General features: G+C 36.0%; 1 protein-coding gene across 5 annotated transcripts in view; it reads right to left on the bottom strand.

Moving 5' to 3' along the window:
- LOC105834973 (neurexin-1) overlaps positions 1-16,925 on the bottom strand; it is a 421,734-nt gene that overhangs the window by 254,925 nt on the left and 149,884 nt on the right. For all 5 annotated transcript variants that reach the window (XM_036290354.1, XM_036290356.1, XM_036290358.1 and 2 more), the window contains one exon: positions 132-275. In XM_036290354.1, the coding sequence (XP_036146247.1) occupies positions 132-275 (144 nt within the window). The remainder of the gene's footprint in view (positions 1-131; positions 276-16,925) is intronic.

Below are 16,925 nucleotides of genomic sequence, written 5' to 3'. Positions count from 1 at the left end.
TTCTCTTAATTGCAAAAGTGTTCGAAAGTGGAACAATTCGCAAAAGAAAATAAAATCGCCACTTATTGTTAGAGGGAAGCTATTATAATTGACAAAGGAAGTCGTTCGTCATGAACACAGGAAGTACTTACCGGAATAAAATAGAAGTCCATTCGCCTGTCTCGTTTTGAACTGGAGGCTTATGGATTCCTGTGTACTGAGTACCGGTTCTCCTTTGCTCAAATCTATCGTGAGATACTCAGTTCCTCTGAAGGATGCTTCCGAGGGGGCTTTGTCTGGAACAAAAAACACCACCACTTTCTAAATCGGTCAATTCGCCACAATGGTTTTAGCTATGGACTCGCTTAGCGAGTTACGGGCTAAATAAACTAAAAAATGAACAATCTCCTCGTATTTATTGAAACTTTTTTACAATTTTTGCTTAAAAAAAATTGTTAACTGTTAATATTTAAAACCGATGTGTTCAATTTTGCTAAAAATAATCTAAAAAATTTGAATTAAGCGATCAATTGTTAAATTGCGTAGTTTTTCAACTAAAATCTATTGTACGAGGAAATACAAGTATTATTTAATTATGACTGTACTTTTGGGAACTATTATCAACAAATGGGAGTAAAATTTTTTGTATCTTTTCGCGAGATTGCGCGAAATGGCGAGATTTCTCTGTCTTTCTCTCTCGCGAAGTTTGGGAATCACAGTAATAAGCGCCGAGAATCCCAACCCATCATCTTGGAAGCGACGCGCCTCTCGAGAAAAATCGACGCGGGGGCGGATTTATCGTGGCAATTCGTTTCTTCGCGCAGTTGAGCGAGCTGAAAGAGATACGAAGTGGTGGATATATATATGTATGTATATATATATATATATATATAGTACAGCGGCGGCTCTTCCTTACGCGGATCCACCGGATGATTTGCGGCGGTAATGAACATTTCAATCGGTGCATTCGACCCCGCGCGGTGCGATTTGGCAACGCGCCAGCGCCATTAAGCCCATCTTATGGCCTTTTTGCGCGACCGCGCTTACCTTTGTTTCGTCGCGATAACAATGAAAGATGGAAAATAACGGGGAAGCGCGTTCCCGCGACCGGTCTGTCTCGCGAGCGGAATCCCGAAATCCGATTAAGTGTCTCCGTCGAATCGAATAAAGAGCGTTAGGACTTGTTTGTAGCACTGTGAAACGGATCCCGTTGGGATTCCGTCACACGGAAGAGCCGATCTTGACACTTAACAAGAGAGAATGCCGAGGTTTCAAATGCGTGTAAAGCGGAAAACACGCGTTCAATTTCTAAAGTACAAAAACAACCAATACTTCCAAATTTTACGGAACGCGTTACCAATATACTATAATTTTTAACACAAATTATATAAGAAAATATATAATAAAATATTGCATTATTTGAATTTGCTGAATAAGATTCGGAAAATCCGAGTCCTTTCGAACGCTTTATGACATCACACTGCAATATCCGAACTACTTTTATGCAGTAAAATATTCATTTATCTTAAAAATGAACAAAAAAGATACATACTATATAAAGCGTATTTTGTATCTTGATGTAAAAGTATAACAATTAAAACACCATATATTTCGTTTTTTATATGCCGCAAGTTGAAAATGTGAGGAAAAAGTGGTATAAAAGTGCCTATCGTATTGATGAATAAGAAAAATGGAATGTTGTCAAGATCATTTTAATGTAATTATTATTATAAAAACGTATTATTTATGCTTTAATTATATAATATTTGTTAAAATATCAAACAACACAAATTTATTTGTATATTTTATATAACTTAAAAGCCCTAAAACATACATTGAGAAAGATCGAAGAAAAGTTGCAATGATACATTAAGACTGCGTTCCACTTGAAGCTCGTTCATGATTATTTCATTTTTGTTATTTAGCAAATGTAAAATAAGGACAAACGATCCTCATAAACCTTGTGAGCTTTAAGTGGAATGCAGCACAAGACGATTTAAAATTATTGCAATGTTACGTTATGCACGTAAGCCAATCAAAATTGTTTTCTCACAATACAGAACATATCAAATATTATTAAATTTTATTTTAATTTATTAATACCTACTTATTAATATTTAAAAATCAAAAACACCCAATTAGAATTGCTTCAAATTTATTTTGAAGCAATTAATTTTTTATTTAACAGTGTATACACACACACACACACACACACACACACACACACACATATGCACACACGTCCACTTAAATGCTTAAAAAGCGTTTTTAGAGAGATAATGTGTTAATAAATAATTTACTAAAAAAATAATTTGAAAAGTTTTTACTTTTTTATACTTTTATTACCATAAAGTTTTATATATGGAATATTCAATAATATACGCATTAAATGCATACACAGCGGTACTCTTTAATAAAAATTTATCAAAGTCCAATGCGCGCGCGCGCGCGATTGAAGAGGGAACGCAATCGCCGCTTGTTTCTTTCGGGTTGTCCTGTTGGGATACAGCGGGTGCTCCAGCAGCCGTTGAGCTTACTTGGTCATTGTCTTCTGCGGGCGTATAGCGGCAGTTTAGCGGCAAGATTTATGGTAAGAGGGGTACTCGCGCGCGATTGATCACGAGAGTGCGCCAGGTGCAGAATTACGCGGCACCCATTGCTGACTTCCTAATGAATAGCTAGCGATTAATACGGATTAGCGGAGGCGCGTGTATCGGCTATTCTAAGGCGCACTTAGCCACGATTTATGCGCGACTTTGTCAACGTATTTTTCGATGCGCGATAAAAGATACGAAACAAGAAGGTGTTAGGTGAGAAGTTGGAACACGTGGAACTTTCCGACTGGCAGACTTTTGCTCAAGGCACTCAGTTGTATATATTATAATATAAGACTGTTTGTACTACACTAAAAAAAAAACTGTTGTTAATTTGACTAAACTTTTTAATTCAAGTATTTGTGCATTTAACTTAAAATAATCGAATTTCAATTTAAGTATTTATACAATTTAACTGAAATACATAAATAGTTAAATTAAAAAAATTTACTCCAATTAAAAAATTTAATCAAATCAGCAATTTCTTTCTTAGTGTATCTTTCTTCCTTTCTTTCTGTCTTTTTACAACTGCAATCTTATATTGAATACAACAAATTCTTCGAAGTCGATTTTTTATAGTGTCAAAAGCGAGGCTTTTCGTATAAACTTGTTTTTAAAATTGTCTAGAATGGTCTTTTCCTCGAGACGAGGCAATGTCTATCGAGTGCTAGTAGCACGTGCCAAAGTAATGAAAAGTAATTACTATAAAACGTAGCATCTCGCGCGCGCATATTGCCCTGCTTAGATAATTACGCGATATCCAGCAGATTGGTGTTGCCGGGGTTGGTTTTGCTCCATTGGGGATCATTTGGCACTCTCCGTGGCGTCTCAACTAAATCGATCGGCCGATTTCGCAGTATTCGCGCATATAACGCAAGCACGGGATAATTAACATCAGCTGCCTGTAATTACTCCGGGAGTTAAACATCCTCTCTGATCTTTCTGAGAATTAAATTTCCACGGCTGAAACAATGTGCACAATGCAACGACATATAGTAGAAAATGACTCTAACTTCATATGGACTTGTTACTGTCTATTAGTAATATCTACGAAAATTTTGCGCACTGTTATCATATCGAGAAGGCAAATCTTTATAAATGATAGGGTTTGTATCATTTACATCGTAAAATTAAGCCTTCAGTTTACTTATCATGTTTGTTTCATTTTGTTTGTCAAATAATGAATCGCATTTCATCTTGGAAAGAAAGAAAGAAAAAAAGATTTTTCTTTAGTCTTTACATACATGTATGTTTTATAATACTAAATTATATATATATAATGCTATATTTTATTTGTATTATTATTTATAACTTATCGATGTTATTTATGACCGATCAGAATTTGATTTAAAGTCGAAAAAATAAGCAGAAATAGAAAGAAGAGAGAGAGAAAAAAAGAAAAAGAGAGAAAATATATTCCTAGCGTCTCTAATGGTTTATGTCGTTGGTAGAAATATCTATATCTGAAGAGAGAAAGACGGAAATACTTCTTCTTTACTCGACAACACTGTATGGCGAAGAAAAATAACCGGGAAAATGCCGATATCAGGCAATGCGTTACAAGATATCGGTGTTATATAACGATAGCAACGTTGTCGGATATCTAAAATTTTATTCAAAACCGTTTTATATTTCGTACTAGAGAAAAGTTACCAATACTGGCTTACCGCTTTGTTTTTGTATAATATTTCTTCAAACTAAAAAAAAAAACTTTACAAATATAAATATAAATTAGAAAGTGTTTTCTATCAAATGACATACAGCAATCTTTTTAATACTATTTTATATTTTGGAATAATTAACATTTTCGCAACATAACCAAAAATAAACGTTTGAGACATTAGACTTTACACTCTGTCATAATAGGCTTTATTTCCTTTTTTTCACTCTAACATAAGTTACTTGTACAAAATATGTGTACATAAGGATTCCTAGAAACTATTCACTTCAATGTAAAACATTTTTTGACAGTTATACAAATATCTTATGTTCTGTAGAACACTGCAGCATGTAGCGCGACTATACATATATAAAGATTTGATAAAGTATATTAGTCTTTAATAAATTTGTTTATAGAAAAAAATTATGAATGTATGAATTATGGTTTTTATTTCTTTAATCATAAGTTGAATATACTTTTATCAGTTTTGTCATTAATATAATACAATGATTTGTTTCCGAGAAATAAGAGAATATTGCTTTAGAAGTTTTAAAATATTGGCAATCTTTTCTACTATTTTAAATTTTTTAATTGTTTAGTTATGAACCCTTGCGTTAATTAAATCGCAAGTATTTAATAAAGGTATTAATCATTTAAAAGTAACTTAAAGAATAATTTTTTTTTTAATGTAATTTTTGCATGTGCGTTATATCATCAAATTATTTATATAAATATGTATTTTATTTGTACTTTTATATAAAATTTACAAATTTTATTCATAATTAAATTATTTTATTTATAATTTAGTCTTTATTCATAATTATTGTTTAATAGTTGTATTCAACTTAAAACAACATAAAACTTTCGTATATCAAATAATATTATTTAACAATGTGAATTGAAGGACCACAATCATATGAAAATACAAAATTTGATGAAAATACAAACATTATATTGGTTTATTGTAATATTTAACCAGTATCTCCATAATGGTAAACCATCTGTTTTTCTTGAGTAGCAGTAGAGCTCATTTGTTTAGGTTGAATTTCAGGAAACTTGCTGCTAGCCAGCGTAAAATAAACCGTATCGAAGCTTAAGCTCAAGGTAGTAGATGCGGAAGTATATGCAGGTTTAATAAATCTCGACGGCTCACGCGGATAAAAGCGTGCTAAGGACGTCGTCCGATTTATTTAGTTCCTGCACTTTCGAATCTTTCTACGTCGGTATTCTCTCTGCATTTAAAGGATTGCCGAGTTAATCCTCGCAAACAGTTTGCTGTACGAGAAACGCCTCCGGCAAAAGTAATTTGCAATCCTTCACCACAACGCAAATGCATATTAAAATATAAAATATTTGATAAAGAAAAGAGGGAGAGAGAGAGAGAGAGAGAGAGAGAGAGAGAGAGAGAGAAACAGAACGAGAAAGAAGGTTTTAATGTAAACATATAACAAGATTAAAAAGTTAACTGTCAATAATTTTATTAACAATATTAAAATTTTTGCATAACGTCCGTTAAAGTTGTAACAAACTTTGAAATGTAGCTTCTTTGTGTATAGAGTAACAAATTTATTAAGATATTACGTTAAAAATTAATACTATTTCTAATATACGCATTTAAACCATTAATTTAACGTAACGTAATTTAATTTAACGTAAAATGCAATTTGAATCTTGTAAAGAATTATATCTATAATTCAGAACATTGTAAATACTATACACATTGTATGTAATTATTATACATCATCTGTAAATAAAAGTAAATAAATTTAATTATGCGAAAATTGTTCTGCACGTGTATATTTATACGTTATTTGTTATAAATTCCGTTCTCTATTCTTTTGAATTAAATTTATTTAATTTTATAACGTTGTTTCTTTTTTACAACTTGCAGTAACGAACACGTTTGTTTACTAGCGGTTTAATTATAGTGTCTGGCAAACGGTAGGTTCGCCTTCTCTCTTACAGCTCACATAGAAATTTAACCTGGTATCGTAAACATAACCGGAGAACTCGACTTTCCGTGTTTCTGCGACTGCTGGGAATATTGTAGCCCACGGAAATCCCTTAAAACAATAAAGCCCTTTACTATCGTCATTGAAAACAAAGTTTCTCGGTATTAGAGCCAGGAAAAGTATCTACCTTTTTGAATGCTGCGGGCGCAACATGTCGGAGAAAATTGGATGACACTTTGATATAACCGGGTGTATAACGCGAAATCAACAATTGTCTACCGTAACAGCATATGGATAACATTTACAAAGTTTCTCTCGTTACTTTTTTTTCTCTTTCGAGCGAAAAGAGTGCATTAGCGTGAATTTTACAATTTAAAATGCTTCGCCTAATCAACCGATATTCTTGCCGTGCAGCGTTACGTTAGTTACGTGATTGCATTATTATTAACCGCGAGAAAATTTTCACGGAGAGACCGAATAGTATCTTCCCAACTTCTTTAAATCGGAGAGGAACGAGAGGAGAGGGCCCTCTTGAAATTCATGGGCGAGTGGTCGGTCGCCGGCGGCGTCTTTCGCAGTCGCTTCAAAGGGTCGAGGAGAAAATCTCGCGGCGGCGGCGGCGGCGGCGGCGGCATTTTCTAGCGCGGTATCCACCTCATGAACCGAGCTCGAGCTATCGTATTAGCATGTATATTGCGTCACGTCGGCGCGGCACATGATGACATCGCTCACCGGGAACTACCAAGGTGGTACAAGCCGTCGTTTTACTATCGCACGCTCCGTTGCGGCCCGCGCGCTCCGGGGATTCCTAACAGTCGTCCTACGTCCCTAGTCCTAGCCCTAGCTTCGGTCCGTTTTGCAAAAGGGATATCGTCGCTTCGCCGCGAAACTTCGCGCGCGGGGACGTGCGTTTCTCTCAAATCCCGAACGAGAGAAAATTATATCTCTCGGGTGCATCGGTCTGTGTACGTCGCCCGCCTGCGTCTCAAACCTATGAGGATTTTGCGGGACGATGCGTTTGCCTGACATCGCGAAACCGTGCGGAATGTCTCGCGACTCCGCAAGCCAAGAAGGAACACCGAGTTGATCCTTTCCCGTCCAAGAATTTTTAACAGTAGTGTTACGTAATAAGAAAGAAGGAGAGAGGAGAAAATAACGGAGGAGAAATTTATTTTCTCAACTTGAAAACTTCCCTCTTGTTTTTATACTAGTTTTTTCTAAAATAGGCACCAAGGGGGTACTTTTTAACTTCAAAGCAAATTCTTCAAAAAAATAGTTTAGTAGCGGATACTTTTAATTTTTATATATGAAGATATATAAGTAAAATTTCACTATATAGAGTTCCTCAGGACTGATTTTTCATAAATATAAAGCAAAATTAACTTTTATTTTAAATCTTTATATTTATGTACTGAAATATTGAATCTTATTGGATCACGCTGTTTAATAATAATAATAAACATAAATGTTAAATATAGAAAAAAATTGATAAATATAATAAATACTAATCTTTAAAACAAACATGTTGTCTATAATTTCAGGTTAGTTTTTCGAGCCACTTTTTATCATCGTCTTATTCGTTATTTAAATATCGTTATATTTAAAGGCTTTGAGTATCAAACACTGCATTGTTTATGTTAAAATATTATAATTGTTGCAAACATCAAATAAAACACAGTCTGTATAGAATATCAATGTTCCGAAGTTTGTTAAAAAGAATATTTTCTTAGTTTCAAATAATGTGTTTTGAAGGAAAAGAATGTTATTTTTACATTTATTAAGAATATATTAAGAAAACTTAAAGAGTAGTTTTTTTAAGAATATTTTAAGAATTTTTTGTGCAAATTTACAAATTGTATGCAACAATTATACGGTTTGTAAATTTCGTGAGTTTACGAAAATCCGTGCACCAAGGAAAGGTTCCTTCTGGAAAGGGTTTTGCGGCAAAGGAAGGAAATTCACATCCTGCATTCGGTCGAGCCCGCGCGATGGGGTTAAATAAGCCCTCGGCGTCGGGATAAAGTGCGAGAAGTTATTAGGGCAAGGCGACGCGGCGGAACACCAATTCCACGCATGAGCGCGTGACGAGAGGCGAGAGGCGTCGCGCTACATATTCGCCGGCACGGGGAAGAAGGGGGGAGGGACGGCGATGGAAATTACCAGTCGTGGTACCGCGGGGGCGCGCGAATCCGGACAATTGTGCACTCGGAGCTCAGACGGGCGTGCAGCAGCATCCCGGTGTGCTGTACCGAGAGTTCTGTACGAGTGGCGGAACTTCCTCCGTCAGCGCATTCGTCATGACCACCGCGCCGCGCCGGGAGGATTGCCGGGGAACTCCCTTGCATACCACAGACGCGCGGCCAAAGACTTTCAAGGCTCGATTCCGCGGGGATATATGCGGAGCCGAATCAAAATCCTGGCGCCGTCCGCAGGAACGCTCCCAGGACAACTCGGAACACGTGACACGAATCCAACCGGGACTCAACGAGAGAGACTCAATATTTGTCACTTGCCCTGTATAAAATCAAACTAATTTTTAACGGCTCTTATCTCGCGGGAAGAATCGAAAACTTTTTAGTAATTTTTATACGGAGAGCTCAAGCTACTCTAAAATCGCCATGAGCGAGACGCGCTGTAAACATCAAGAATATTATATATATATGTATATTATATATATGCAACTGTCAATAAAGGGTAAATTCATGTAAACCCGAACATTCAGCCAGCTGTGCAAATGTTGGAGCGCCCGTTTCGCAATGTCCTTCGGCAAATTAACGAGTAATCAAATCGAAGCATTAGGTTCTCTCTGTTTGAGACAACTGATTTAGTACGGAAGGTGATCTTTGTTTTGCCTTTGATTAAATCGTGAATATCTTTAAAACTGCTGTAAAATGTTGACGCTCGCGGCTTTTCTATCCTATATCGATTCGCACGACACCCATCGATGTATGTATACCCCGTATTTTTCATGCCTCAATAAAGTGCAATTTTCGTTGTGACTTATCGCCTTTTACAGTCTGCTAGAACACCTTAGAAATATATATGTATATATATATGTGTGTGTGTGTGTGTGTATATATATATATATATAACGTATACGTGCGCACGACGATAGTAAAGAGTATAAGCAGCCAATAAAGGTAAACAAGCCCCACGATACCTTACGGGTGGCTGGTCATTTTCACGTCGAGAAGCTTTCTCGGGGGAACGAAAATGGTTGAATCCAGACGTCTGGATATAAAATTACGTAAGTGCCCCCAGCCACTCGCGCGATCGAAGACCACCACCTATCGAATAACGCTTGTCACCGTCCGCGTGATAGAATATTACGAAAGTTTCCACGAAGCGCGCGTTAGCCTGGATTATACCGCGAGCCTATAAAACTCCTGTGACAAGGATCTCTTTGGATTGGGGTTAGCACGAAATCCGCGCAAGCGGCACCCCCGAGAAAGCCATTTAATTTCTTTGAGAGTCGTCTAGAAATTTTCTTGTTCAGAATTTTTCTTACAAAATTAAATAGTAGGAAAATTTTTAATGTCAAGGAATTGTTACAAGTAAAACGCATTAAAAGTATTTTTGGTATTACACAAGAAATATATTTAGGAGATTTTTTTCAATGATAGATTCTTTGATCAATTTAAAATCGAATTTTTCTTACAGAAGAAAAACAAATTCTATATAAATATACTTCATAAAGCAAATATTATTTTTAAAACATCATGTAAAATATTAAATTGCATTTTACTCCTCTCGTCAACATTTAAAAAAAATCAGATTAATTGTAAATAGTTTACTATAAATAATATTAGAGAAAAAATAAGCGCAACAGCGAATATCTTCTTGTGAATTATTTATAATCGGCGGATATTTCTTCTTGTGAATTATTTATAAATCAACACATCGCATGAAATCGAAACATTACGATGATATGTGCGTGTGCGGTATTGCGACCTATTTAATAAATTTTTGCAGCACGATAAAAACGGCATTAACGCTGTCGTTCGATCTCATGCTCGACATTGTCGTCGTCCCTGCGGGATTAGCCGAGTAATCTCTCGAAGAGCCTCGAGGAGTAACGAGATCCCCCGGGAAACGACATAGACTTTTTCTCATCTCAGGAGTAGTGCACCGCCTGTGACGCCACCTCGCTGAAATTCGTTGTTCTCTTTTCTGCACGTGAGGCGCTTGCATTTCCAAGGAGCGAAGCATCGTCGAAATAAAGCGTCACTCGTTTTCGCAACATAAGCGTGCGAGAGAGAGAGAGAGAGAGAGTAAAGTGAAAAATTTGTGCGAAGCTGTTGCGATGAAATACCGGAAACAGTTTTGCTTAATGGAATTCCTAGCGAGAAACGACGATAATTGTCATTAATTGACGAGCGGCAAAGTTATTCAGCTCGAATTGTTTATTGTTACGGAAAGAAAATGGAAAACCCAAACGGGAGAAGATACGAATAAATATTCCAGCCAAAATTGAACGCCATTGAAAGGTCAGTATATAATGCAAAAATATTTGGATTTATATTTTATATCGTATTTTCAGGGTGTCACAGGTACATAGGATACAGAAAAATTTGTAAGCATTTTTTTGTATATAAACGGTATAAATTTTTCAGTGTAAAAATTTTGAACGGTTGTAGCCAAAATCATAAATCAGTTTAGCGGAATTTTAAACAAAAAGTGTTATTTATTTTATTACTTGTCATATTACCTTTCGTGAATTGAAAGAAATCTCTATCTCTCTTGATCGCTCAGGACAAATTAATTTCATCAATATCAATATAAATGAGCCGCTTATAATACGTTTCGTATAAATACTACAAATCAACAAACTTATGGTATCAAAATAATTTTCATTGATTACATACATACAAATTTGTTGATGCATAATAGGAGTGTATGCTTTCAATAATATATCAATATTATTTCATAACTACTCTTAATTTTTCACAACTTCTGAGAAACTCAAAAGCACAAATAATTAATTATATATTAATAATTTAATTAGGTCACTTTATTTCAATACTCGGGGCGAAGGTGGGGGGGGGGACTATTTCCATGTTCGATTAAGGATTATGAGTCTGTTACCGAATGCGAATGAATAATCGAGTATTCTCTACAATTTGCGACTCGATACGCCGTATAATATAATACTATGCATTGTGCATACATGCATAACAGACCGTACACAATGTTGAAAATTTGGTCAGGTATACATGTACGGCCGTTAATTATTGTGGGTCTTTAATAATTTTGCTTATGTATCGCTGAATGCCGAGTATTCTCGTTGTCAATGATAGGCCGTTCCATAAATATGGATTACTTATCGCGCGACAGTTATTGCGAGCAATAAGAGTTTATAGCCAGAAGTGGGTGCCGAACGACCCTCTTCGCAGTGTCTCTTTGTATCGTTGCAGCGGAAAATTGCAATCGTCCGACTGTACGTGTAAAACTGACCTAAGCCCCAAAATTTAATAAAACCGTTTTTCTCACTGACCTCAAACGCCTCCATCCTGCGACCTAGTTGACGTGACGGGCGCAAAGTGACCTAGGTCATCAAATGTAATAAAAAAAAATCTACTCCGAGATAAAACTCGTGTCTGCTCGAAAAAAAGATGGACGAATTTTTTTTTTTTTTTTTTGTTAACAAAAATGTTATAATCGCAAATTATTATAATCTTATAAAGTAAAAAATAAAGTTTTAAAAAGAGAAAATATGACCTTCGTTTATATTTTAATATGAAACCTGTTTCAGACACGCGCTAGAACCATCTTTCATCCATTTTGAATTATTTGACTTGATAATAAGTCGAGTATTTCGTAGCGGAAGAAAGTTACTTTATATGAATTTAAAGCGAGTGAGAAGGAGAGAGCTTTCGATTTAATATCTTTACATTCAATCCTCAATTATGAATCTGTTTAGGAATAAAATCCGTTTAAAAATTTAATAAAGAAAATTGTATGTTATCTTTAGTCGAGCTATTTTCAAAGTTTCCTCTCCTTTTCAGCTTGAAAGGCCTGGATGTTCATCCATTAGAATTTCCGTGTTATTTTTAAATAAAAAATAGGCTCTTAGCGATAATTGGTACCCATCCTGTATATTCTACAAATATATGCCCCATTAAGCAACTTCCCTGGTTTACTTTATGCAATTGTATTGCTGCAATTACGTTTAATTTTGTTTATGAAATATCTTGCAATTTCTCTCTGCACACCAGTTTTAATTTTAACCTAAGACTACTATTTACTCGGTTACTTATCTATATATCTTATTACGCTATGTTTTACTGTATATATATAGTCTAGTCAAAATACGATTTTAGGACACATACGTGTTCAGAGAAATGTACTGAACAACATATGTGAATTCCGCCATTTTCCGCTATCCCTAAGTGTGTTTTTTATAAACAGTTAATAAACAAATTCACTTATCTCTACAAATATCACGAATTTCGAAATTATTATAAAGATCAAAGTCGTAGAGCAAAAAGATCTACAAAAATGTTCTTATGAGTTTTTTCAAAAGATCTCATATTTTTTTAGATATTTGCAACGGAAGCTCAAAATATTATAGCGCCGCGCGCTTACGGCCAACATTAACCAGACAAATTAGTTTCTGTTTCCAAGATAGCCATGAGGAGGCTGTTGGCTCAATTTTCACCCCGTTTGGTCTTTTTTGTTTTTTTTTTGTTTTAAAAAATTTTCTAAATTTTTAATTTTTTAATATTTTTTTTATTTTTTGTTAATTAATAATTTTCTGTATCTTCCTGTAATTCCAAATTAAAGCAACTCTCATACATTCTGTACATGATGTTGTACAGGATAATCTATTTTTTCTGCAAGTACATCTTTAACTTTGACATCCTTTCTTGCAATTACAACAAATAACTTTAAAAATATTATCCGGAGCTGGTTTACTGTCCGTAGTAATTGGTATTAATTTGTCTCCATTATAGCTCCAACTCCAATTTTCTGCTTTTAATTCCAAAGATTTCGAACTCCATACCATTATTTGATAATAAACTGGGAAATAATGGAATTTAGCCGATGCTGGAGTAGGGGGTAATCTTTCAGGTGACACAAAGCAAGTCGATGTAGTCATTTTTGAAAGAAACATTCTGAGGCGTAAAGAAATTATAGTTTCTCCCTTTTTGGCTTTATAAATGAATAAACGCTTGATTTTCAGCATTTATAAAATCCTGTGTAGATACTTTTGGCATTAAAAATACTTTTGCACATTGTTGGAAATTATTATCAGGGTAAATAAGAGACAATCTTACTTAATTTTTTTATCACGCCATAAATCAAAGATGTATCACAAATCACAACCAAAAAACCGTGTACGAATAAAAGTAAAGAAGAAATTTCTGTTCTAAGTTCTGTTTTTATTGTGTCAATATGCCAATTTTGAGATTCAGTTTTAAAATATAAATCAAACTTGTTTGGATCTGCATGATATATTAGTAAAATAAGTAAATCCCAAAATTGGCCATCCTGGAAACAGATACTAATTTATCTGGCTAATGTTGGCCGTAAACGCGCAGCGCTATAATATTTTGAGCTTTCGTTGCAAATATCTAAAAAAAATATGAGATCTTTTGAAAAAACTCATAAGAACATTTTTGTAAATCTTTTTTTGCTCTACAACTTAGATCTCTATAACAATTTCGAAATTCGTGATATTTGTGGAGATAAATAAATTTATTTACTAATTGTTTATAAAAAACACACTTAGGGGTAGCGAAAAATGGCGGATTTACATATGTTGTTCAGTATATTGTTTTGAACATAATCACGTAATAAAATGTCGCATTTTTTCTAGGTATCCCCGTCTTTTTCCGTATTTTGACTGGACTAATAGTGAACGTAGTTCTTTCAACTTTCATCAAACTACCGTTATAACACGAACTAACGCAATTCAAACTTATAAAATTTGTTTTCCGACTTGAGCGTTCATTAATAATTAGCGGAATAGTAGAACGACGAATGCATTAATGAATTATTATATATCGCTCTTACACAGTTTTAACACGACCGGGGCGTTAAAGAATTAAGGATCGGATAAAGTTCGTCACAAGTTGCCGCACCGAAGACCATAACTCTTCACAACCGGAACGTACGAGTAATTGCTCCAAGTCCCTTCTCACCTTATTTTCCTCGTCGACGCTCTGTCGTCCTGACAACTCAAAGGACCTAAAATCGGCTGCGGTACTTCAATACCACGGCATCGATTCCGCGGACGGCATGTAATTTAAATATTCGGAATGTGCCTCCACAAATCTTCCAGTTTTCTGGCACGTACGAAAAATCGATTTCCATTTCGAAAAGTATTGAGAGAATCTGTTGGGTTTTACGTAATTAAAGATAATAGATGAGGAATCTTCCGTGAAATAAATTTGACGAAATATAAAATAAAAATAAAACATTTTCGCGTTCGCGAAAATCTTGATGTATCTTGAGATATCTAGTAAACACAAATGTTACTGTTATATAACATATACGTAAACGTAATGTATCGCCTAATAAGTTACATAACAGTTGTGCATTCGTGGTTTGCTGGGTAAGAAGTACTTCAGGTAAAACTAAAAAAGAAGCTTTCTTCGTGCCTCGCTGGCAGGACGGAAGGTTCATTCCTCCGGGATCACCGGGGTGTAGTTGTGGAAATGCGGCGCACGAACTCGCGCGCGAAAAATTTAATTAGCGTCTCCCTCCTCTCTCTCTCTCTCTCTCTCTCTCTCTCTCTCTCTCTCTAACTTCCGTCTCCCGTAACTGCATATCTGCTAACAACGCGACAAAACGGCCGTTCATAATCCATGAGGATGGGGATCCGCCTTCCAACGCGATCCCACGCGCGTCGCAATTACCTCTACCTAGGAGCGGTGAGCGACCGCGCCGCGGCATAAATCCGGGAGAGACGCAGAGAGAATATTACCTTTCCCCTCCCCGGTGTGTGCAACCGCGAAGAGCCGGCTTTAACTCCGACTATCGTCGAAGACCCTCCATTCCACGCTTATCGTGCCTCCCCCCCCGTCCCGTCGTCGTCTACCGATGCAACGTATCCAACTATTTCCTAACGGACTTTTTGCTCGTATCGGACGAGAGATGCCGTTGGAAAATGAATTTTCCGACCGGACGCGGATAACTCTTTGTCGGCAATACCTTGGACGACGACTGTGTGGGGCGCCCACGGTGGAGAGTCGCCAAGGGGCGCGGTGAAGCGTAATCCGTGTTATTAACCCTCGTCTAGGGAACGCTCCTCGCCGCCACGTGACGCCGCGCCGCCGCCGCCGCCGGTTGCATTCAACGGACGACGAATGCTTATGAACGACCTGGCGTGTATTGTACGTCCGACGCGATAGCTTTCTCGTAAACCAAAAGATATTATTCGCCAGCGAATACCACTCTCGTATTCACTCGCGTGAATAATATCTCTTCGAGTTGCGTAAAGAAAATTCTAACTTTGTATGGACGTTTCTTTGCCAAAAGAGGAGGTGTGAAATCGCTTTCGCGATTTGCCGAACGCAGCCTTTTAAAGCGACTTTTGCTCGCAATCGCGATAGAGGACGCCCCAAAATTTGCGAATCAAAATACTCACAAAAAAAGTCTTAAAGCATTAAATGTAACAGTTATTTGTAGCTTTTTATTTAAAACATAATTATTTTTGAAAGAAAAAGATTTCAATCACTAACCTCAAAGCATCCGAATATCCGAACGCGGTTCGTGATTGGCCAACCCTTTATACCCTTCTGTCTGCAAGAACTATTGTTTGAAATAAAAGTTTACAAACAACTGTGTATTTCAATTCTTTGAAAATTTTTCTGCCAATAATATTTTGATTCGCAAATTTCGGGACACCCTGTGCGTAGCCGGAATCGCAATCTCACTTCAATCGCGAGTGAACCTTCGATTCCGGACGTGGACTCGATATCTCTCCTGCGATATCGTGAGTCATTGTGAAACCGTTTGGTACTCCCGAGTACCCGAGTCATACGCGAGCCTAATTCTGCACGGGTATAACCGGCGGCGGACGAGCGGAATGCATTGTTACCTCGCGAGGTATGCGAGGATTAGCGACTAAACACTGTTGGCGCAGAACCGCCATTGATACACGAAGGGCCGATCCGGGCTTGCCCGAACTGCCGTTCGATTCACACCGTCGTCTACCCCGTTGTTTACCGTACGTTTCGCTCCACGACTCACGGAATGTTCTTGGTGATTTACCGCTGTTTCGCCGCTGATTTCTGCACTGGGAGCTTATATCGCGATCGGGACTGCACCAGCGGGAATTTAGCAAGCTAGATGCGATGAATTCCTGCTCTCCATTTTGTCTCGGTATTATTGTTCAAAAAGTACATTTCCGAATAACGAAAGACAAATATGTAAACAAATATATATTTCTAAATTTATTTACTCATTACTCATAGATATTATTTATATATATATCGATAAATATTTTATTTCGCTAGCAGTACTGGCTTTTATTTATTATTAATAATTGTTAATATAATTTTATTTACCCACGATAAATAAAATGTTAAAAAAACAAGTATCATAAATATATATGTAATGTTTTTTTTTTATAGATTTTCTATAATCAGTAAAATTTGAACAGTATTTTAAAAATAATTAAAGATTAATTAAAATCGTGATACAAAGTGCTGTAATAATTATACAAGTTAACTTTGCAAAAAATTAAATTCTATATAAATAAATGTTATAAAAATGTAAATTTTATAAAAAAAA

Source organism: Monomorium pharaonis, chromosome 7 (genome assembly GCF_013373865.1).
Source record: "Monomorium pharaonis isolate MP-MQ-018 chromosome 7, ASM1337386v2, whole genome shotgun sequence".
NCBI lineage: Eukaryota > Metazoa > Arthropoda > Insecta > Hymenoptera > Formicidae > Monomorium > Monomorium pharaonis.
The sequence above is the reverse complement of the archived record's forward strand: the minus strand, read 5'-3'. Positions and strand labels throughout refer to the sequence as shown.